Source organism: Mesoplodon bidens, assembly GCF_964165515.1.
Source record: "Mesoplodon bidens genome assembly, chromosome: 6".
Taxonomy (NCBI): Eukaryota; Metazoa; Chordata; class Mammalia; order Artiodactyla; family Ziphiidae; genus Mesoplodon; species Mesoplodon bidens.
Genome location: NC_138162.1, coordinates 113,720,444 through 113,744,363, shown reverse-complemented (window position 1 = coordinate 113,744,363; position 23,920 = coordinate 113,720,444). Strand labels below are relative to the sequence as shown.

Genomic DNA, 23,920 nt, shown 5'->3' with positions numbered 1-23,920 from the left:
CATTAGTGCTTTCACTGGGATCACCAGATGTGAAGGAGAATTAAGAGTTAAACGGTTTGGCTTTGACTGGTGTTAGATTATGAAGTGTATTGTTATATTGGAAACAAGAATCAAAGGATAGGATTAAATAAACATGTGCCTGGATTTAAAAAAGAAAAAAGAAGTTTTAGCAGCATGGTCCCCAGGGACGGATGTAGGGCTCGCTCTTCTAAAATTTTTTTTTTTTTTTTTAAAGAAGATGTTGGGGGTAGGAGTTTTTATTAACTAATTTCTTTATTTTTGCTGTGTTGCGTCTTCGTTTCTGTGCAAGGGCCCTCTCCAGTTGTGGCAAGCAGGGGCCACTCTTCATCGCGGTGTGCGGGCCTCTCACTATTGCGGCTTCTCTCGTTGCGGAGCACAGGCTCCAGATGCACAGGCTCAGTAGTTGTGGCTCACGGGCCTAGTTGCTCCGCGGCATGTGGGATCCTCCCAGACCAGGGCTCGAACCCGTGACCCCTGCATTAGCAGGCAGATTCTCAACCACTGCGCCACCAGGGAAGCCCCTTAAAATATTTTAAAGGTGATCTGGAAAAGAGAGTGGAGCGCGTGTCAGCTCTTCTAGGTGAGAAAGTGGAGTTGATGGGCCCAGGCTGAGAGAAGGTCGCAAAGTATGTGGGTGGGCAGGTGGGCAGAGGAGGACCAGGCGGGGCCTCATCTTCTGCCAGTTCAGCTCTCAGTGGGTCCTCCGGTCTCCACCTGACAGAAGGCTGCGATTGTTCCTTGGAAGGGTCTGTTCAGCAGGGTTAATTTCTTGCATCTTATCCTACTACGCTGTTCAGCTTTTAAATGTATATTACCACTCTCCATCATCACATACATAATATATATGCATACATAAATTATTCATGTGCTTAAAAATCTTCACAGATTTTAATTTACCATCTTTCTCTCTTTGCTTTGCTTTCATCTTTTTCTCCTCACTCTTTCCCCAATACTTTTCTTATTTTTAGACAGGTCATTTTGCAGGAATAATGTGGTAGGATATTTATTATGAAATGTTGACAATTTAAAAAAATTTTTCAGAATGAAAATACCACTTAGGAACTTTCTTTTTAAAATTCAGTAATTGCTTAGCTCCCAAACACAGAGAGTTACCCACTATATCCTTTTATGATTTCTAAGAGGTATTATAATCCACCTTTCATTACCTGTGGGAGATGGGCTTTCAAGTGACATTGGTGTGCCTTGTTCTTACAGCCCTGTCTCGACATCTGTGCTGTTACCACTGAAATGATGGCATAAACTTTGGCAAATATAGCTTCGTCACCTTTTGAAATCTACTACAAAATGATTTGTTGATTTTGGTTTTTTGTTTGTTTTGGCCGCGCCGTGCGGGATCTTAGTTCCCCGACCAGGGATCAAACCCATGCCCCCTGCACTGTGAGCACGCAGTCTTAACCACTGGACCACGTAGGAAGTCCCGATTTATTGATCAATTGTTTAGTACCTATGTTTGATTCTTAAAGTTCAGTTCGAATCAGCTAGAGATTTAATACTAAATATTCACAATAATAAATACTGTTTTAAACCTGTAAAGTATATATATGACTCCGTTAATGAGCTAAGGCATGAAAAATAAAAGTTATTTGGATTTCGTCAAGGTGTTCACATTGCATGTTTCATAGACCTCTTGGTTAGTCGTCTATGATAATAACTTTGATCTGGGCCATTAAACAGTCTCAGAAATAAAAGTTTTTTGTAAAAGGATAACCAGTTTGTTATTTTCCTATTTGTAGACATTAACCTATATTTTGGTCCTTTATCTGCCCATTTCTTCTTTTAATGTATTCCCTCTTGAGTACTATCTGGTCGTTTTCTGACCTGATTTAGAATCTCTAGCTTATTTCTGTTTTAAAAACAAGGACCAAATTTAGCAGGAGACCATTGGCAAGATAAATTGGACTAGAGGCTCAGACTAACACCAGCAGGTTTACTTTCTTGTGTTTAAATGAAGTACTCATTTTCCATGAAATAACACATTTCACTTGCAGACATGATTTATTCAGATGTGAAGAAGAGAAACTAAAAAAAGGATTATTCAAATTTTAGATTTGTAGGGAAAGTAATGTTTTCAGTTATCTCATTTGGATTCTCAAAATGCTAACTTAAACCAAGTCTAGCAATGGCATAAGACAGTGGATGCAAAGCCAGTTTATATTCCAACAAATAAATAGGTGATGTGACGCCCCCAGCTAGATGTACCCCATTTGCTCAATCCATGAAGAAGCATGCATTGAGTACCTGCTGTCTACACACAGATAACCGTCCTCCGAGAGCCCTCGTCTGACTGGGGAGGAACATGTGAACAGATCCTAAGGCAGTTTGGGAACAACAGTGTTACAAATATCCGGACCTGGGAGAATGGGGGCGGGGGGTGTTCAGACCTGCTGGCTTGAACAGCTGGTGCTTAATGATAATTTCACGTTTACAAAATAGAACATTAGAGATTATAGTGTTAATGCAGAGAAGGATCTTGTGTGAAATCTCCCTTTTTCCAGTTGTAATTTGAATTTATATGTTGAAAATGGAAAGTTTTTATTACTAAGGAATTTGCAGTTTACCCTGATACCTTTTAAAAAATGCAATGCATTGACATGGTTATTAAAAAGTAAATTTTATCATAATTTTAACCAATTTGATCACTTATTTTAGTTTGGTTAAACTAAGTTTTGTTTTAAAGTGTACCATATGCTTCTGAGGAAACGTGATGGATTTCATTACCCACGCTTACTAATACCACTGTCAACCACTTTTTTTTTTTTCTTTTTTTTTTTTTTTTTGCGGTACGCGGGCCTCTCACTCTTGTGGCCTCTCCCATTGCGGAGCACAGGCTCCGGACACGCAGGCTCAGCGGCCATGGCTCACGGGCCCAGCCGCTCCGCAGCATGTGGGATCTTCCCGGACCCGGGCACGAACCCGTGTCCCCTGCATCGGCAGGCGGACTCTCAACCACTGCGCCACCAGGGAAGCCCTTTTTGTGTGTGTGTGTGTGTGTGTGTGTGTGTGTGTGTGTGTGTTTGTCAACCACTTTTAAACTCTACCTAATCACTGGAGTAATCTAGAGTTGAAAGAGATCAAACTTAAAAATGAGAATTTTTTTTAACATTTCAGAAGTCTTTCTTTTTAGTATTGCCTCTCTGTGAAACAGTTTAAGTAAATGTATATCCTGTAACAAAATTCTTACTTGTCCATTAAGTTTGGCCTCTGGTGAGATAAAGGTAATATTTCTTGCCGGTTAAAGAGTGATTTTCCTAAACCCTGAATGAAGAGGTGCCCCCACAAACACAAGAAGAAAAGTGTACCCACAAACACAGGAAGAAAAGTGTACCCACATTACAGTGTCCAATGGTATGAGTGATGTTAAATATTAGGAACGTACTGCAGTATTTACTTGAACCAGAGAAAACGATGGAAATTGGACACTGGCTCATTTATAACTTGGGATACTGTCAGTGCCTAATTATTATCCAAAGGTGGAACATAACGAAACTGACGTCGCAATGTTTTTACAAATAGTGGTGGAGAGAAAGCTGCTTAACTCTTGTTTTGTTTCTTGGATGATGTTAAACGCTGGGGTCAGTGTTTCCCACTCTCAGCGTCCAGATTTCATCATTGACCTGGAGGAAAAGCCTTGAGTGGATTAGAAACAGCTGGGATGAAGTGCTTGCCTTTGCCTTCTGCTTAAAAAGGGAACTTGCAGCCTCCAGAGGGAGTGGACTAAAGGATGCTAGACAGCATCAACTGAGAGCCCGCTCCAGGCATCAGAAAATGTAGCTAATTTTAGATAACCTTCACGAGGCTGTCTTCAATAACTCACGTAGTTGGTTGCCCCAAAATAGTTAATACTTTTCTACTGACTATGTAGTATTTTACAGACAAACTGAAAGTTTCTCATTATATAAGTCAGGCAGATCGCAAATTTATCTTCAGAAAATCATTGTGCCAGTGCAGATGGACACTTCTTTAAAGAATACCTAACATGTGATATGCACAAAAATACAAATCTACAAATCTCGACTAGCCGCACAACTATGAGATTTATCAGGAGGCTCTTTTATAATGGAAATCTCCTTTTATTAACATGAGTAAATGTTCAACAATGTGATATAGCCACTTTTTAGGAGGACACCTATATTTTTAAATATTTGTTTATTTAATTAATTTATTATTTTTTTTGGCTGCATGGGGTCTTAGTTATGACAGGCGGGGGGGTCTTCGTTGCAGCATGCAGGATCTTTCATTGCAGCGCGCGGGCTCTTCATTGAGGTGCGTGCGCTTCTTTCAAGTTGTGGCCTGCAGGTTATCTCTCTGTAGTTGTGTCACGCGGGCTCCAGGGCACGTGAGCTCTTCGTTGCGGCACCACGTGGGCTCTCTAGTTTTGGTGCGCAGGCTCAGTATTTGTGGTGCACGGGCTTAGTTGCCCTGTGGCATGTGGGATCTTAGTTCCCCGACCAGGGATCCGACCCACATCCCCCTGCATTGGAAGGTGGATTCTTCACCACTGGACCACCAGGAAGTCCAGAGGACACCTATTAACTTCAGTATTACAAAATACAGGACAGATCTGTATTATATACTGCATATCACATATTGCTCATTTGATTAAGGAGGAGTGGCATTTAATCGACTCTGAACCTGCTAGGTGGTTAAAGTGCAACGCTGCCTTTCCCATTGGTGACTGGCTGCCAATATCAGCAGCTCGGATGTAACAGGAGCTCCAGACAGTCCAGGATGCACTATCCCTGGAGTAAGTCTCGGTCCCCCTGGCTTACTGTGTAGTGGCCTGTGACTGGTGGTTACCTGCCCAGGTCTAGCCTGTGGTGTTAGGGTTGCTGACCTGAGTTCCTCTTGGTGGAGCAGTTACTGTGATGTCAGCTGTGCTGCTTTCTCCGTGCTGTTCCCTTTTGGTTTATATCCTGGCCTGGTGCTTGGCATCCCTACCGAGTCAGTGCGTTTCTTTGGGCAGATGATCATTCTATCGGAATGTAATGCTTTTTCTCACCGATAAGCCAGACGCTCCTCCATTTCCAGTTCCGCCACAACTGCTAACAGAGGCATTGCCATTGGTCTTAAAATGTACTTGAATAGGGTCCTTTTCCATAAGGGAGGACATCCTACGGATTCAAGGATTGGTGAGCCCGCTGTTTCATCTTGAGTGTATCCATTTCAAGCCCTGATGAAGCAGACAGATTACTTGACACTCCCCTCTCCCCACCCACCATGCCCCAGAAGGGCCACCGACGCCCAGGGCAGTGTGGTCAACTCTCAGGCCTCTGAAAGGAGCCGGAGTGGGTGGTCTTCCTGAGCACAGGATGTCAGCAGGGGCTGGGCCAGCTCAGAATCCAGCTGTAGTAACCAGAGAGAAACCGGGTGCTGAGGCTGGAGCACCCCACCCATGCCTACATCCTGCCGCACGCTGGGGAGAGTCTGGGGACACCGCGCCCACAGGCTCACCCCCTTTCTTCTGAACTTCGTTGACTATTCTCACCCCTCCCTCCCTGCTGTCTTCTGCGCCTCCTAGGTGAGTGAGTGAGTGAGTGAGTGCAGCTGGAGAAGGGATGCAGATAGGATTTTTCTAATTTATCAAGAGGGTCTTGAAACTGTAGAATTAAGTTTGACCTGTTGTAAACTGTGGCTCAGGCAGAATGACCACCAAATCGCGAGCAGTTGTTAGTGGCGGCCACGTCCCAAAGCAAAGCTGATTTCTCAAGAGATCTGGTGACTGCAGAAGCTCTTCATTACGAGCTTAGCTTTCTAGGCTCACCTCGAATTTCAGATCCAAGCCTGTGTTCCTTTCCTTTGCTCTAAATTCCTCTGTATTCGTATCATTTCTACCGAGGCATGACCATCTTGGAAAGATACCGTGCGTGAGGGTGATTTGGGGTCCAGGGGGAACTTGGTAAATTGTAAGATGGAAAGTGAGTCGTCTGACCTGATTCCTGTTAATCCCGTATTTCCATCTGGTGATTCGTGATTCTGTTTTTCAGTACATTTCCACCTTTACAGACATGCTGATCTTAGAAGATGATCTCCCGTTTCTGTTTCCCATTTCTAATCAATAGTGATCCATGGATTTTGACTGTTAAGGAAATCAGCTCGTGCTTATGAAGGTATCTTCACACCAGCAAATCACAAAGGCAGCTGCTGACCCTCATCCCCTCCCAGGAAGAAGGAGCGTGTAGTTCTCCCTCTCCGGGGAGTTGAGTGTTGTACTGCTTTACAGTCATCCTTTGAATCATATAACCTGACGATTTGACGTGATTATTCTTAATTGACTTGGGGTTAGGCAGACAATTCTCGTATTTGGTTTTGCCTTCAGATTTAATGACATGGAGGCTTTGAGAAGTGAGCAAATTCAATTTTTCTGGTGTCTATTATGCAGCATTATTAAGAATACGGCACTGTGCACAGAATATAAAGTCAGGTCCTCCTCTCTGCAGAGAATATAAAGTATCGCTAGGAAGCTTCTGTCTGATCAAGCCCCTCTTTCCCTGTCCGTGTTCGTCCTTTCCCTCTCAGACTCTCTCTCATAAGTCAGGCAAGTATTATAGGATTCGTGCATTTATTCAGTAAATACTTTGGATTGCGTGCACTGGGGTGCAGTGGTGCATCCCATGGACGTGGTCCCTCCCCTTCCACGGAGCTTCCAGTCTAGTGCAGGGATTGGGGGCAAATCCATCCCCATTAGCCTGTCTTTGTAAACCAAGTTTTGTGGGAACACAGCTGTACCCATTCCGTTACGTGCTCTGGGCACTATAATGGCATCTTGAGTAACTGCAGCAGAGACCCTGAGGTCTAAAAAGCCTGGAGGGTTTCCTGCTCCTGCCCCAGGGGGTGAGGTGGAAAGATGAATGCAGGCTGGAGCCAGAAAAGCTCTGGGAAGAGTGTCTGCTCTCCTGAGGGAAGAGGGCCGGCGTGGAGCCTGGAAGCAGGGGAAGGGACGTGTTCATACTTGAATTTCAGGGAAATCACACCCGCTGCTGTGCAGAACAGTAATGACGAGAGACAGTGAGTGCACGCGTTGGAAGGAGAAGCACTAACGCCCGGGGTTCAGGCGCACGGGCTCTGCCTGGATGCACGTTTCAGCCTTGCCTTGTACTGATCCCGACATCAGGTCACTTCTCTGCTGGCTCTCCTGTCTGTGCAATGGGGGTGGTAATCACAGAACCTAACTCTTGGCATTGAATAGGTTAATGTGCCTGAAGCACTTAGAACACAGTGTTTGCAGTCGTCACTGTTCTTCCTGTTCTAGTCATCCTGTTAAGAGGGCAGAGTGGCCTTGGCAGTGTTGGCAAAAAATTAATCAATCTAAGAAAGAAATGGAAAATTTTTTTGAGCCAAATTTGAGCATCATAACCCAGGAAGAGCATCTGAGAAAGCTCTGAGCACTGTCCTGCCTGTTAGAAGTCAAGGCACAGGTGTATAAGTGTTTTGAGACAGAGGGCTGTACATCCAATGCCGTATTATTAACAGTTTACATGATCCAGATCTAAGGGGCATCGTGGTGGGTCACGTGAGCCCTTACAAGCTCAAGAAGGAATGTTATCTTGTAAGGAGTTGTCTCGCTGATGCTGGGAGAATGCTGCTCTTGATGGCTGAGCAGGTATTTCTGCCGATGGGGGGGTTGGGTTGATGTATAGTGCAGACACACAGTGCACAGTGGGGGAGAGAGGAGGCCAAGGGGCAGAGAAGAACTGCTGTGTTGAAATTTTTCTTGTCTTGGCCGTAGAATACGAATCTTATTTCACAGCAGTGAGGGTATGGAGAAAGTGCCCGGACTCAGGGGCTACACAAGGCAGTAGGATTGACAGGAGTCAGGGGTTGATAGGCTGTCAGAACAAGAGGCTGGGGATGAAACGGAGGATTGGTGTTTAATCGGCCGAATGGGCAGTGGTTCCCGTCCCCGAGGTGGGGAGGACAGTAATGGAAACGGGTGTGTGACGTGGGGTAAATGGTAAGTTCATTCTGGGGTCTTTTCAGTTTAGGTGCCAGGTTGATTCAAGCAGAAATGTCGAGGAAGCAGTTGACTGTGGGCCTGGAGATGAGAAGTGAGATGTGGGCTGAGGAAACGGGGGTAGGAAAGACCAAATGAACCTGCACCTCACTCGGGAGAGGAGACGCCAGAGTGAGGAGGAGTGACAGGCAGGCCCCTAACAGATCTACAGAGAACGCCAAGAAGCAAAGGTTAGGGGACTCCCGGGTGGTCCAGTGGTTAGGACTCTGAGTTCTCACTGCCGAGGGCCTGGGTTCGATCCCTGGTCTGGAAACTAAGATCCCACGAGCCTTGCAGCCAAAAAGATTCAAAGGTTAGACAAAGGGAAGATCAAAACAATTTTTGGAGGAAGATGAGCATGGAGTTCGAATCCATTAAACGTTCTCTTGTTGAGGTGGGGGAGTTTGAGAAACGTTTAAGTTTGCGAGTCTCACATCAGACCCCACGCACCTAAACCACAGCACGTCTCTCACGACTCGGGTACCTGATTTCACGTCCTCTCATGTTGCACATTCTTCCAGTAAGCCGTTTTCCCCCAGTGGAATATTAAGCACTACAGAGGATGCTCTGTTGACCTTCGGTGACCTGTTCAGTGTACTTTTCTGTCCCTTTTCCCCTCCCCTCATTCTTTACCTACCCCGTTACTGGTTCACTGGAGCCTTGATGTGAAAAGTTGAAGTGGGGGGACCATGTCTTCCTCCTTTTTTGTGGGGTACTTTGTTCAACATCAACAACTTGAGTCCAGTATCTGAGAGTTTTATAATGACCTCTCTATTTTAATTTGTTTATTACAACACTGCGGTCTTATAGTATGATTTTGGAAAGAGCCAGGAGATAAGTGGAGAAAAGGACACTCTCCCATCGCCGGAATCACCGCCAGCCTCCGCGCCTACCTCCTTGTGACAGAGGTGTGCTTGGCTTCCTCTCCTCAGGATGGGTTAATTCCCACCGGAGCCCTCAGTGCTTCGGGACACGGATCTCGGGCAAGGCTTCTTCCTGCCTCCAGACTAGCCCTACTCTGACCCTTAGAGCTCACAGGTTAGGCTTCAGCTACGTCCCTGCTACTCAACTCAGGGGTGCGGTGGTCAGAAACCTGATCCAGAAGGCTTATCCACCTGTACCTGGACAAAGGCATCACATTAGATGGTTAAGCGAAGTGCTGCATCTTATGTTTAGTTTTGTGCTACAGGAGGAAAATTGTGGAGAAACTTTGAAATGGACCAAAAAGATTATGGGGTGCATTATCCAACTCGGCTTTCTATGTTATCTCACCCTTTCATTATCTCTGAGCTGTTTTACCATCCTGTAAATGATAGAAAATTGCTAGTAATGCACAGGTGTCTTGTCCATTGAAATGGCAGCCATGTACTGTGGAATGCAGTTGGTTACTGCTCTCTGGATATTGACCAGTTTTACCAGTTTTGCCTCTATTTGTAAATTCTTTGCAGTATTCTTGATGTTTATATATTTGTCTTTTCTTTGGATTCACCTTTGAACTGGTTGTAACGTCTTACGGTTCCTTTTAAAATTAATCGGTCAATTAAAATCTGTGTCCCACGTTCAGAAAAAAATTCTTGTCATACATAGACATGTATGTTCATACCTGCATGTAATATCTCTAGGAAGATTCACAAGGAAGTGCTGGCTGTGAGCACCTCTGCGGAAGGGAAGGTAGGAAAACTTGCCTTTCACTGTATGCCCTTTGAGATCCTTTGAATTTTGTATCACATGCTTATAGTATTACCTAAACAAAGAGATAAACTTGTTAAATTCCTTTTTGAACTCTCTCAAGTCAATCCTTAGCTAGCCGTTACCAAAACTTCAACATCGACTGAATTCACATTTGAATTAGCTGACTTTCCAAAGAGACCTTTGTCTCTAGATAAACTACTGGTAGACAGCAACCTGCACATCAGCATCACACCTGGAGCCTTACTTCTGTACTCTTTAAAGTTTTTAACTTCATTTTTCAAGACAGCTCTAACACTGTAGAAACATGTCAGTGGGAGGGTACTAATTCTTTCACGAATCTCTTAAGGAACCGGGGGATCTTGGCGTGAGGGGGGTGGCAGACCAGCCGGCCGTCTGCGGTTCTGGTTCTGACCTCTTCACCTCGCCCCAGCCCAGCTGCACACACTCTCTAGCGTCCTCCGCTGGTTATAGCTGGAGGTGCTCCCTTTAAGCCAGAGGAGCTCAAGCCTGATGCATATTGAAATCACCTGGGGAGCTTTTAAAATTCTGATGCCCCAACCAATTAAATCACAGTGTCTGAGGGGTGGGACGTGGACATCAGTATACTTAAGCCACGGAGGTGATGCTGATGTTGAGAAATGAGGCTCTGTGCATGGATTCAGGAAAAACTTCACATGTGACACCCCAGAAACAAAAGCACTCAGGATTTCTTTTTTTTTAATGTTTGTTTGTTTGTTTGTTTATTTTTGGCTGCGTTGGATCTTTGTTGCTGTGCGTGGGCTTTCTCTAGTTTCAGCGAGCGGGGGCTACTCTTCGTTGCGGTGCGAAGGCTTCTCATCGCGGTGGCTTCTGTTGTCGCGGAGCACAGGCTCTAGGCGCACGGGCTTCAGTAGTTGTGGCTCGCAGGCTCTGGAGTGCAGGCTCAGTAGTTGTGGCCCGTGGGCTCAGTAGTTGCGGCACACGGGCTTCAGTAGTTGTGGCTCGCGGGCTCTGGAGCGCAGGCTCAGTAGTCGTGGCACGCGGGCTGAGTAGTTGTGGCGCACAGGCTTCGTTGCTCCCCGGCATGTGGGATCTTCCCGGGCCAGGGCTCGAACCCGTGTCCCCTGCATGGGCAGGAGGATTCTTAACCACTGCGCCACCAGGGACACCCTGCACTCAGGACTTCTGACGGGAAGATCTGTGCAGGGGGTGAGGAAAGGGAGACACCCCTCCCAGAATACCTGTACACACAGAGTCTGTGCTTCCTTGGGACGCCTCTGGAACGTGGCCCACTTAGGTACTGGGTGTGGTTTAAAAGCCCCAGCTGACTTGGTTACAGTCACTAGAGCTTTTTTTTTTTTTATAGTTTGGAACTCAGCTAAACGTTCACTGAGCAGGAAATACCTAATGGGGGCTGTTGAGTGCATATCCCAGCCCTGCTCCTCTGGCATTTGGAGCACGAAGCCAGCCTCGGGGTGGGTGATGCCTTACACCACTGCCACCATGTGGCTGTGTGACCGACAAAACATCATATTCCTCGTACACCAGACAACTGGGAAAACCACACTGTACAGCAGGACCCGTTAAGTGCCTGCTTTACTCACAGGTCCTAGAACCTCATTGCTCTGGCCTGTGACAGTGTGCTTTGGGACTTCTCTGGTGGTCCAGCGGTTAAGACTCCGTGGTTCCACTGCAAGGGCCATGGGTTTGATCCCTGGTGGGGGAACTAAGATCCCACATGCTGCATGGTGCAGCCAAAAAATTAGGGAAAAAGAAAGAAAACAACAATATGCTTTATTAAGGGGTCTTTGATAGAGAGTCATGTTTATAAGGGGAGAAGTAAAAAAAATGCATCCAACCCTTTGTTTGGGAAAGGTTAGGCAAGGAAGTAGTCTCTTCTTGGTTCCCCCTGGGAAAGGTACCTTCTAATGGGGGCCCTGACTCATGGCCTGCTTCCGTTTCATATTTCAAACCATTTGATTGTTGCCTCAGCTATTTTGAAAACATGAACATTGGTGTCATAAACTCTGTTGTGGTTGCCTTCATGTACTCACTGTATATCCCCCTCCCTTTTGTGTAGGAAGACAGAGCTGTTAATAACCCCATGCCTGACCGAGGGGGCAATGGACTAGCTCCTGGGGATGACAGATTCAAACCCGTGGTGCCCTGGCCTCATGTTGAAGGAGTAGAAGTGGACTTAGAGTCTATTAGAAGAAAAAACAAGGCCAAACATGAACAAGAGCGCCATGCTGGAGGAGATAACCAGAAAGACATAATGCAGAGGCAGTATCTCACATTTAAGCCTCAGACTTTCACGTACCGTGATCCTGTGCTCCGCCCAGGGGTCCTCGGTAACTTTGAACCCAAAGAGCCCGAGCCTCACGGAGTGGTTGGTGGCCCTGGAGAGAAAGCCAAGCCGTTGGTTTTGGGACCAGAATTCAAACATGCAGTTCAAGCCAGCATTAAAGAGTTTGGATTTAACATGGTGGCGAGTGACATGATCTCCCTGGACCGCAGCGTCAGTGACTTACGACAAGAAGAGTAAGCACAACCCCTCCCCTTTCTGACCTGGGCGCGCGTTTCCATGGATACCTAGACTTACTTAGATGGTTAGAGTGCAGAACGTATTTGTGCCTTCACTGCAAGGGAATAAGAGGGTCTTTGGTCCACGAAGTGGCCAGAAGAGGGCGATCTCCCCATGTGTGGCTTATAAAATTCTGGGGTCTCCTCTGCCAGTGCTGCTCAAAGTGTTGTCCCCGGACGAGCACCGGTCTGAACTTTCTGTTCCCAGTCCACAGAGAGAAAACGAGCTTGTACCAGGCTGTGAAGTAACTATTGATATGAAGTGCTTTAAGTTCACCTGACGATGTTTGAATAACAGAGCTTTCTCTCTTGGTGTGTTGTTTTTCCTCCTGGACCAAGCTCCTTGTCTTGCTGTGGGACGGTAAACAGGAATGCTGCTCGCGATGCTTCTGGAACTAACTGGTTGTTTGCCTTCTTCCGTTTTTACCCTCAGCACTAAAACTGGGAACGGAAGCTCCCGAGTATGTACTGTATAAAAGGCGCCTTCAGACGGATGAAACCGTAGCCCTCACGTTCAAGTGCTTTTCGCGTAGTGTGATATAAAACAAAGGGTTTCCAACTCTTGACTTTTGATAATGGTGATTATTGAATGAACTCAAAGCTTTTTCTCTTTCAGTTTATTCAGTAACTGATTCTACTCAGAGGGTCTAAGCAGCTTCCATTGTGTGGATGCAAGTTTAATTCACTGCTACTAGAAAACTTCCCAGACGTATTCCCTGTGATGCGTGGTTAACGCAGCCCTCGTTTTAAGAAGTGAACACAGCAGGCGCACGCACACACACGGTCCCCACAGCAGCATCCTTTATGACCCTGCAGTCAAATTCTGGACCTACCAGAGGGCTGCTCCAGAGACTTTGGCCCTTCCTATATTGATTTGATAGGAGTGAGAGGGGGGTGCCTGAAATATGCAGAGAAGAAAGAAAGAGAAGCAGTAGAGAACCAGGGTGGTGAGGGACATAACCTCTAGTACAGAGAAGCATTGGAGCATCTCGGGGGACTGTGAAGGGAGAGTGTGGGGGCAGTTATTCCTGATCAGTGTAGAGATTTGCCTGGTTGCAGATTTGCCATATTTAGAAAGAAAAAAAAATAGCAGTTGCTCAGTCAAATTTACTTTCAGTTAAACAATAGAAAATGTTTAGTATAAGTATGTCCCAAATAATGTTTGGAATATACTTATACATTAAAAATACCTGTGGTTTCTCTGAAATCCAAATTTCACTGTGCATCCTGTATTTTATCTGGCTGCCCTGGGCAGGGGCTGAGATTGTTGTCACAGAGCGAGAATTGCCGTGCATGGACGCTTCAGGACCCCAAACGGGATCTGCGGACCTCCCTGGAGTGCATCCCGGTTACCCGAGACAGGCTCAGACCATGCGTCTGTCACAGGGGGGTTCTCGGAGGACCTCTCGATGGCCTTCTCCTCACCGTGATGGGGAAGGAAGGGAGGGGGAGAGTCTAACACTGACCTTCTGCTACAGGCCAGGGCTTCCTGCAAGTGATCTTATTTGATTCTCACAAGCAAACTGTGGGAGAGTTGCCACGTGTGGATGTGACGTCTGAGGCTTAGCGCTGTGACTTCCCTGGAGCTGCCCAGCAGGATGGCAGAGCTGTGGTCCGACCCCAGGTGGCCCGGTTAGGAAGGCCTTCTCCTTCCTCTGCCCCACCCCTTCCTGGACAGCGTGGACCAGGGCAGGGTGGCCATCCCAGGGGGAGCTCAGTGTGGAAACGGAGATTTTAGCACACGAATCACTTATAAAAGATACGCATGTAAAACACCAGTTTTAAAATCAGTTTAAAATCTAGCTCACTCTTCGGTGTAAGAAATGTGCTAAGATGTAAAATATCAATAGAAAACCAGCAAGGACCTACCGTATAGCACAGGGAACTATACTCAGTATCTTGAAATAGCCTATAATGGAAGAGAATCTGAAAAAGAATAGATATATTCATATGTACATCTATATGTACATATGTGAGTGAATCACTTTGCTGTACACCTGAAACATTGTAAATCAACTAACTATAATTTTTAACAAGGAAGAAAGAAACATGCCAAGAAAATCAAAGGCATACGTGCACACACGGCAGAGCAGCGCTCAGGACTAGCGTGGTCCTCGGCGGCTCCCCCTTCTGCGCCCCTCATATCCTTTCTGTCCCCCAGGCCTCTTCTTCCTGCCCCCACGCTCCGTCTCCAGTCCACCCTTCCACCTCCCCTGTCACCAGCCACGGCCACGCCACTGTCGTCTCTCCTAGAGCCCCGCCAGCGCCTCCTGCCTGTTCACACCTAGCCCGGGTAACATCATTCGTTGCCTTCCCAGAGCACCTAGAATAAAACGGTCTGGGCCTGCCCACCTCGCTCTGGCCACGCGCCTTCTCCCGGGGCGTTTGCACGTCCCCCGCCCCCGGCTCCCTCACCTCTGTGGGCTTTTTCTTTCCTCTGTGGCCCCTTCCCAACCCTCAGGCTCCGTCAGACTCCCTGGCCTGCTTTATTTTCCATTACTCCTCTCTAGCCGTTTCATTCCTAGTATCTCTCAAATTTTACAATTAGACATTGGTTAATTTAGCTGTTTATTGACTGTCTTTCTTACTAGATGATAAGGTCCCGAGAGCGAGGAATTTGTCTGTTTTCTTCACCAGCTCCTTCCAGTAAGTGCCACCCAGGAGCTTGGCCGTACCCAGTGGTGAACATCTGTTGAAAGCGTGAATGAAGGAGTGAATGGAGGAGTCTGCTGGGGTCAGACCTCGGCTCCATTACCAGACGCGAGGTCTCAGACCAGCGCCTTCCCCTCCCTGTCAGTTACCTGATCCATCACGTGGGTCTACCAATGCCTGCCCCCTGGATTGGCATTGGGATTAAAGGACATAATAGACTGAAAGTCGTACCACACACCTGGGGGTCAGAAACTTAAGTATTAGTGGCTGTTTCTTTTTTAACTGCTGTGGCACTCTCTTCAGGTCACAGTTTGTCTAACCTTGAATGTTTCTGTAACTGTGCAGCTTTGAGGTCCTCTATGGCTTTTTGGAAGATGTGGATTCCACCCCCCCACACTGCCGTGTCGGCATCATCCTGCATCTCCTCGCGTCTCCCTTGATGGCAAAGCCTGTGTCCCCTTTGATGATTTCAGACACGCCAGGCGCCTCTGAAGCTCCCGTCTCTCTGGGTCTTGCTCTCCTGCAGTCGTCTTTCCTCCTGCCTTTCGCCGTCTTTCCTAACTGCCTCCCCCGCAGCCCGTTGCCCTCCTTCTCTTCTTCTTTCCTCTAATCTTCCTTCTTCCTCCTGCCATGCCTTTCCATAGGCTGATCATTTCTTTGTTCTTTTCTCTGGCATAACTGGAGCAGCGCTTAGAAATAAGATTATCGCATGTTCCTGCAAGGATCGTGTCCCCAGTCAGATGAAAGGACCGAGGCTATCTTAGCAAATGATCCTAAACCCCTTTCTAAAATTCTATGCTAGCGAGAAAACTTTTGTTTATACTCAAAATATGCAAACATACTCCCAGAAGATTTTAAAACTGAATCCAGATTATTTTTTAAATTTGATTCTTTCTCACCCTTTTTAAAAAATGGGATAGGCTTCTTTCCTGTTTGAACCCTGTAAAATTCAGTGTAGACTCGTAAATAATTTCTAAGTTGAGTTATTCATAATTTAGAATGTGGTCAATCTTAAGAGTTTTCTCCAAAAGAAAAAGGTCAACAGCAAATAAAGCACTGCTAAGTTTCACGTAGTATCTGATGTGCATATTAGCACTTTTCTGCTCTACCAGCAAAGTGAAAGCATCCCACGGGCCCACCTCACACACACGCCCTCCCTCACACTGGGTCCCCATGGAGAACATACTGCCCAGGGCTTGAACCTCCGCAGCTGTGGCATCTCGGCCTGATTAGCCTGCTCTCTTGCCTCTGTCACGCATAGTGACCACCTGCCACGCTTGGAAACCCAGCCTTGAGCTGTTTGGCCAGTTACAACATCTGCCCCTGGCTCACTCGCTCATTCTTGTGGCCGTTCCCTCCGTCTTTTCGGATGAAAAGCAGGACCGAACTGCCCAGCTGCCAGTGTGACTCAGGCTCACGTCTGTTGCAGCTTTGAATCACATCCCCTGGCTGTGTCATTTACTGGCTGTTGATGGCTCATTAGGAGGGTGAGTGGCAGTGTTTGGAGGCCTCCTTCTTTTCTGAAGGCTTGAGCCAAGAGTGACCTCACCCGCCTGCACACTTGTTTTCTATATAAAAAAACGCACATGATTTTCTGCACAGCTCAACGGAGATGGAGCATCTCCAGTAAACGAGGCACTGCGCTAGCCCATCAGGGATGCAGCAATAAGAAAGTACAGGCCCTGCCTTCGAGGGGCTCGCCATCTACCCCTGGGGAGAAGGGAAAGGTCACCGTGACGTAAGAGCCTGAGGAAGGAGAGGGGGCCGCGCTGAGTTACAGGGAAGTCAGGAAAGGATTTACGGGGGGAGCACTAGGGACGGGCCCGTCGATGCGGAGGTTTCCCAGGAGGAGGTTACAGGTCTAGAGGGCGGGACGGCAGGCGTGGACCGGGAGGAAATCCGGTGCCGTGGCTTACGTGGATGGGGCGGTGAGCGCAGAGACATAGAGACACAGCTGGTAGGACACAGAGGGTGGCGTTTGCAGGCCCCCAGTGCCGCGCTTCATAGTCTGCACTGAATGCGGTGCAGGGAAGACCCACAGAAAGGGTACCGAGAGCACTTGAGGAGTGTCAGGCTGCTGGGGTGTCCGGAGCGGGCGGGGGGTGGGGGCCTGACCTGGTAGAGGGTCCGTAGCATCACAGTAGGAGCCTGAGTGAAGGCCCCAGAACCAGACGAAGGAGACTCAGGGGGAGAACAAGAGTTAGAACAGGAGGCGCTGGCAGCTGATGGAGGGGAAGGAGGGATCAGACATCAGTACAAGGCTTTGAAGCTCAGAAACAGGGAGAAGGCCACCACTGACCAAGGAGGGGGGAGGATCAGAACAAGCTGCTCTGCCCAGAGCACCTGTGCCCTAGACCTCGGCCCCTGGGCGAGTCCCCCCTCCCCCGTGCTGAGCCCATTTGTGGGAAGTGCTGTTTGTGGTTACGTTAGATTTTCTTCTAATAAAGCGTAGGATTTTATTTCCTTTACTGCAAACTAACGGCAGATGCAAATATATGGAAATTATTCTTGCCCTTTTTCTGCCCAAGAAGGCAGACAATCAGGGGTATATAATCCAAGCTATTTTGTTTCAAACAAATGAATTAACTATTTTGACTTGTCGAACAAATTCATCTGCTTCTACTGTTTAACCTTTCCTCCTGCCTACACTCCTATCGCATTTCTGTTTTGTAGAAAGCTATCTCCGTTGCATTGACAGAGCGCAATAATAGATGTTAAAGTGCTTCAAAAACTCTAAGAGCTACGCAAATGTTAATACGATTGTTAATAACTTTGTTAAGCTTGTCTGTGAGAAACTGAGGTCTTTTTTTAAAGATACTACACACTGACGTTCCTGCCTTATACACTAGGTCATTCTCTTCTTACCTGATACCAGAATACTGATATTTAATTTTATTTAAGGTAGTTATGGTCGTGAGCTTTTTTCATTCTCCGTCTGTGTTAAGGGTTCTCTTTGATACCTTTGTGTAGAATATAGTAATATAATTTATCAGATGGTTGCTATTTTCAAAATAGGCTATAGGGTTCTTTTCTAATTTCACTTCCTATACATTGTGACCCATGGGTTTCAGTGAACACTGACTAAATGTAAGGAGCCGCTCGTAAGAGGTTAAAGCAAATGATTAGAATTGTCTGTAAATCATGTACACACACGTGTATGTGAACCACGTATGTGCACATGAACTTCAGTGCCGCGTCCTAGTTTCTGTTAGCACAGTGAGCGCTGGTTCTATACGACGCCATCCAGACGACACGGGTCACGACCGTTGACATGCACTCGTTTTCTCTCTTGGATTACCCAAAGCACGTCTCATTTTTCAGACGGCAGTTTGGCAGCGGTAGAGCTAATCTGCAGGAAGCACATTTGAAGTTGGTTTCAGGTGACCCACAGTGGACATGGCTGCTGCTTTTGCATCCAAAAAGTATTGCTTTCTAACTGGCCTGAAAGTTTTTACTCTTGGGAGCCACTTTTTGTGAGTTCAGAAGTTTTCCACATGAACTTTAAAAATAAATCGTGTTCTGATACTTAGTTTCTTTTCTTCTCTCTCGTAAACACACACACACACACACACACACACACACACACACACACACACACACACACACACACACACACACACACACACACACACACACACACACACACACACACACACACACTCTGCACTTTGGGATTTTCTCAATGATGGGGGCACAGCTGATTTTTGTTCAAGGTCCTGGCTGACCACAGGAGACGTATTTAGCCAAATGGGAGTTACTGGAGCTATTGGGGTAACTTAGGTCACCCCGGTTCGCACAGCAGTTTAGAGGGGTGCCTCCAGAAACTGGACATGGAGGTCATCTGCTGCTCTGGGCCACCGTTAGCAGGATAGCAGCAACCTCGAACCCCCCTCCTCAGCAGCCTGCGGGGGTGGCTCCCGTCCCCAGGGGGGACGTTCCTGTACTGCCGAGACCCTGTGTGTTTACTGAGGTCCCTCCCACGAACATAGCTTCATCTTCCCACACACCCTGCCCACCACGTTACAAAAGGACAGGGTTTGCCTGGTAAAAGTATAACCCCGGCTGCTTGATTTGTTTTCGCACAGCTCTCCACCCCCAACGGGGAGTTCACAGTAAGTCCCTGGAGGCTGGCTATGTGCATGGAGGCACCGCAGGTACCTCGTTACGTCCCACCCCAGTGACAGTGTCAGGGAGACCTTGACTCTTTCTTTCTCTCCAGGGTGAACTTCCCACCCATCCAGAGCTCTGACATGGGGATGAAGGGGGAGTTTTGGTACCCTTTCCTACTAGAGCGTCTGAGTTTTGGAGCTGACGGTCATTTCAGAGTGTTTGGTCATTGTCCTCTGCTGAAAAGTCATCAGTCGCTCAGCAGGGAGCGTCTGAACTGCCACAGTGCCCGGTGGACGTCAGGCACGGGCCCTTCCACCCGGAGGCTGGCACGACCCCTGGTGCTTCGGCCACCGGACCGTCAGATTCAGCCTGGTCCCTCGCTGTGTCCCCTGTGCGTAGGGCCCTTGGGTGTTTGGTAAACAGGGACGTGGTCCTGGGGGTCCTCCATTTCCTCCCGCGTGGTGATGTTTGGAGGTGGGCCGGCAAGGTGTCCCACAGTTAAAGTGACCACCAGGACAGTGTATTTATGAAGATCCAGAGAAGAAAGTCTTTCTCTCTAGTGCCCGGAACGGGGTGAGGGCCTCAGGACCCCGGCGCTGCACTGTGCTGGGCGACGTGGGCCCGAGGGGTCCCCGAGAAGCCAAGTGGAACGTGATAGAGGAGAAAGGCTGCCCTGGACCACCTTTTAGTTCTGGTATCGCTGCCCTGCGCTAGAAGAGAATATCTCCCAGGACCTGCACAAGGGGAAGATGAGCCCCCGGGCTTCAAGGCTGCGCGGATGCAAGGGATGGGCTGTGATGAAACTGCACGTTGGTAGCGATTTTAACTGATTGACTTTGGTTTCCTTAGGGCCCTGGTGCCCATGTGCCCTGGGTTTCCAGTGGTCTGGTCCTAGCCCTGTTGTTCCTTTAAGTCCTCTTTCTTCCTTCCTCCATTCCTTCCTTTCTTTTTTTCTTCTTTTTTCTTTCTCTTTCTTTCTGCATGATTTTACAAAACAGAAGGCCTTCCAGGGGAAAAATGTGTATGGCACTGCAGCAGAAGTGCCCCTATTGCAGTGAGCCAAAGCCAAACACCCAGCGAGGTGCCGCCCACACTGAAGAGGCATCATCTACCTGAAGCTGGCTATTTTTAGGCCACGCGTAAACCAACCGTTTGTTCTGGAAGCACAGTAGCAGCAACCACCAGCTGGGCCCGCGGCGAGTACGTAGGCATTTTTACTGATCAGGCTCCAGGAGAGAAGGCCAGCCATGCGAGTGGGTGTAGGTGAGGTGGGACCAGTCAGGCAGGGGCTGTCCAGAGGGCAAGAGAACAGCCATCGTCGTGGGGGCCTGCCGTGCAGCGGGGCAGGTCTGACAGCTCCCGCTCCGGGCGGGGAAGGTCCCTGGGGAGAGCTATGAGGCGGGTCGGCAGCACTGTTTCCTCTCAAGCAGGGCCTGGGGGAGGGGCAATAGGAATAACTTGTATGACCCCCTGGGTGCACTTGTCAGTAAGTCGTCACCTTTGCTCACTTTACGCCAAATATGTTAAAAATGCACTTAGTATCACAAATAGCATTGCTCTTTTGTCATCCTTGCAACCTATAAGAGGAACAAGCTAATTACATGAGTTAAAATGATATAAAAACAGTTCACATTCAGTAAGTAATATCTTTTAGTTCATCCCTGGGAAATGGCCGCGGTTTTGCGTTCCTCTTCATGGAATCCCAGGGGAGCGTCCACTGTCCCAAAGGTAGCCAATGTGGAGGAGACTCATTTTTTTTTTTTTTTTTTTTTTTTTTTTTTTCTTTTTACGGTATGCGGGCCTCTCACTGTTGTGGCCTCTCCCGTTGCGGAGCACAGGCTCCGGACGCGCAGGCCCAGCGGCCATGGCTCACGGGCCCAGCCGCTCCGCGGCATATGGGATCCTCCCAGACCGGGGCACGAACCCGTATCCCCTGCATCGGCAGGCGGACTCTCAACCACTGCGCCACCAGGGAGGCCCGAGGAGACTCATTTTTTAATAACCCAGTAACTCACTGTAGAATGAGCACTGCCGTTCCAATCAGAAGCAAAACACCCGCACCTAGTGCAGAAAGGCAAGTCCCAGCGAGCAAACCAGAGCCGGGAAAAAGGGCTCTGGAGACAGATCTGAGCACCTGAGCTCCAGGTTCCTAAGACCCTGGGGAGGCGCCACGGTCGCCGCAGACGCAGGAGGTGGGGGGGGTCTCCCGCGAAAGACGGGACCACCCCGCGCTTGCGTCGCGTCTCGCGAGGCAGGCGCCCCCCCCCACAGCGGCGGATGCGCTCGGTGCAGGCCTGCTGGGGCTTCTCCCGGGAGCGCGGGGAGCAGGACGGGGCTCCGGGAAGCCCACAAACTCCTTCCTGCCGGCTGTCCTTCCGGGCCGTGCGAACGCCGGCTGACTGGGGAAGTAGCATCGGGCGCTCTTATTCAAGGCACACCGCGAAGGGTCTGTCCTGAGCAGAGGACGAAGCCACCTCGGTTGGGGTCTGGCTGCCTGTGTCACCGTGGCACAGCCTCGGCTGGGGCCGAGCGCGGGCTGGGACGGTGCCGTGACCGCAGGACCCCAGGCTCCAGCCCCGGGGCGCTCATTTACACTTGTTCAAGCGGTGGGGGTGTTTCTCGGTCGCCTTACCCGAGGTCCAAGCCTGTCTTTTACTCCCAGGTGATGAGCTGTCGCCGCGATGCCGCTTCTCCGTTCTGTACTTCTCCGTTGCGGCGGCTGGTGAAGACAGGGCTGCTCAGTTAGTGCCCGTGAGGGTCAACAGCGTCCTTGTCCACTTGTTGAGCACCTGCTGTGGGTCTGGCAGTGTGCTCCGTTCTCTGGCACACTGTCTCCCATCCTCATAACTGTGCTGAGCAGCGTCATTGTTATTTTTTTTCTCTGTATTTTAGAGGATGGCACTGAGGCTCAGCAGCAGATAACCTGAAGGTCACATTAACTAGAAGGTTGGGGCGGCGGGATCCCAGTTCGGGCTTCCACACCCCATCGCCTTGTTAGTGACGCTAAGCCAGTGGGCCGGGCGGCAGGGTCGGGGGTGGAGGTGGGTGTTACAGTATATACATCACATTAACCGTTTGAAAGAGGAGAACAGAAAGTTAGAAAAAGGTCAAAGGCAAAGGCTTTATATGTCATTACTGAAGAATCCTTTCCTGCTTCTAAGCCGGGTTTTCTCCGTCTCGGCACTACTGACAGTCTCTGTCAGGCGGACTGTCCTGTGCCTTGTAGGATGTTCAGCCTCATCTCTGGACTGTGCCCACCCAACCAATGCCTGTGGCACACACCGCCCCTGCCTGTCTTTAACTGTGACAGCCCAGAATGTCTCCAGACAGTGCCACATGGCCCTGTAGGGCAGAATCCCCCCTGGTTAATAATCCCCACTGCTCTAAGGGGCCAGTCAAGGTAACGTTGGCCAGAGGTGCCGAGCAGGGGTGGAGGGTGTGTAACACAGTGGAAAGAACAGAGTTGGGACTTAGAACATCGTGGGGACGGCAGGCACAGCTTGGTTGAACCGTCAAATAAATAAAGGTAAAATGAAGTTAGGTGTTAGCAGTGAGGGTTTTCTGATGGGTCTCAGGCTACAGCCTGGCAGGACATCTAAACATTTTCAGTGGTGTTCAGTAATCATTCATGGATACATGGGTCTCTCTCTCTCTCTCTCTCTCTCTCTCTCTCTCTCTCTCTCCCCCCCTCTCTCCCCCTCCCTCCCTCCCCTCCTCCCCCCCCCTTTCAATATAACACACACTGGGGGTGGAATGGAGACAGCCGCCCGTCATCCCATTGTAAAAAGGCCCTAATCCTGCCCTTTACCTCGTCCACCTTTCAGTCAGTGGGGCCACTGATGACAATTTCAGAATTTGGTGCATATTTCTCTGAGCTTTCTTCTAAGTTATTCAACCCATTCCCTTGAATCATCCCTTATTTCCATTTCCTTTCCTTCTCATCGGGAGAATTACTAATACTTGCGAGTGAAATTATTCTAAGTAACAAGAAAAATATTGATAATGCTTATATTCTTGACCTCTGAAGATAATTTTGTACTGTACTTATCTGAGTCATTGTAGAAATTGATATTTTAGTTACATATCAGCAAGAATTATGTGAAAGTAAAACATGTAACGGTCCACCTGTTTAACAGCTGGGACTGTTCATAGCCTGTAGACCAGCAATTCTTCACCTTCTTGGTCAGGCCCCCTTTACATGCTTAAAAATTATCGATAACCCCAAATTATTAAGGTTTTTTTTATATGGGCTATATCTATCACAATTTACCATACTGAAATTAAAACAGAAGTTTTAAATTCAAATAATAAGAAGAAAAACCTATTACATGTTAACATATTTTATGAAAAATAATTAAATTTTCCAAAAAAAAAAGTCTGATAAGAGTAGAATTGCCCTGGATTTTTTCCAGTGCCTTGAATGTCTGGTTTATAGAAGATTGCTGAATTCTGCGTTCAGTCTGTGCCCATATGCTGTCTTGGATGAAGAAAATCTGGCCTTGCACAGACTTGTAATTGGAAAAAGGAGAAGTGCTTTCAGTCTCCTTTTCAGATAATTGTAGATATTCTTCATTGATACTATGCCAAAACACAACAAGTGGTAGGTTTCTTTTTTTTTATTTATTTATTTTTATTTTTGGCTGTGTTGGGTCTTCGTTTCTGTGCGAGGGCTTTCTCTAGTTGCGGCAAGCGGGGGCCACTCTTCATCGTGGTGTGCGGGCCTCTCACCATCGCAGCCTCCCTTGTTGCGGAGCACAGGCTCCAGACGCACAGGCTCAGTAGTTGTGGCTCATGGGCCTAGCTGCTCCACGGCCTGTGGGATCTTCCCAGACCAGGGCTCGAACCCGTGTCCCCTGCATTGGCAGACAGATT

General features: G+C 48.1%; 1 protein-coding gene across 5 annotated transcripts in view; it reads left to right on the top strand.

The window, feature by feature from the left end:
* Positions 1 to 23,920, top strand: part of GALNT7 (polypeptide N-acetylgalactosaminyltransferase 7) — a 116,964-nt gene that overhangs the window by 47,634 nt on the left and 45,410 nt on the right. For all 5 annotated transcript variants that reach the window (XM_081236329.1, XM_081236327.1, XM_081236328.1 and 2 more), the window contains exon 2: positions 11,784 to 12,244. In XM_081236329.1, the coding sequence (XP_081092455.1) occupies positions 11,808 to 12,244 (437 nt within the window). In that variant the 5' untranslated portion in view covers positions 11,784 to 11,807. The remainder of the gene's footprint in view (positions 1 to 11,783; positions 12,245 to 23,920) is intronic.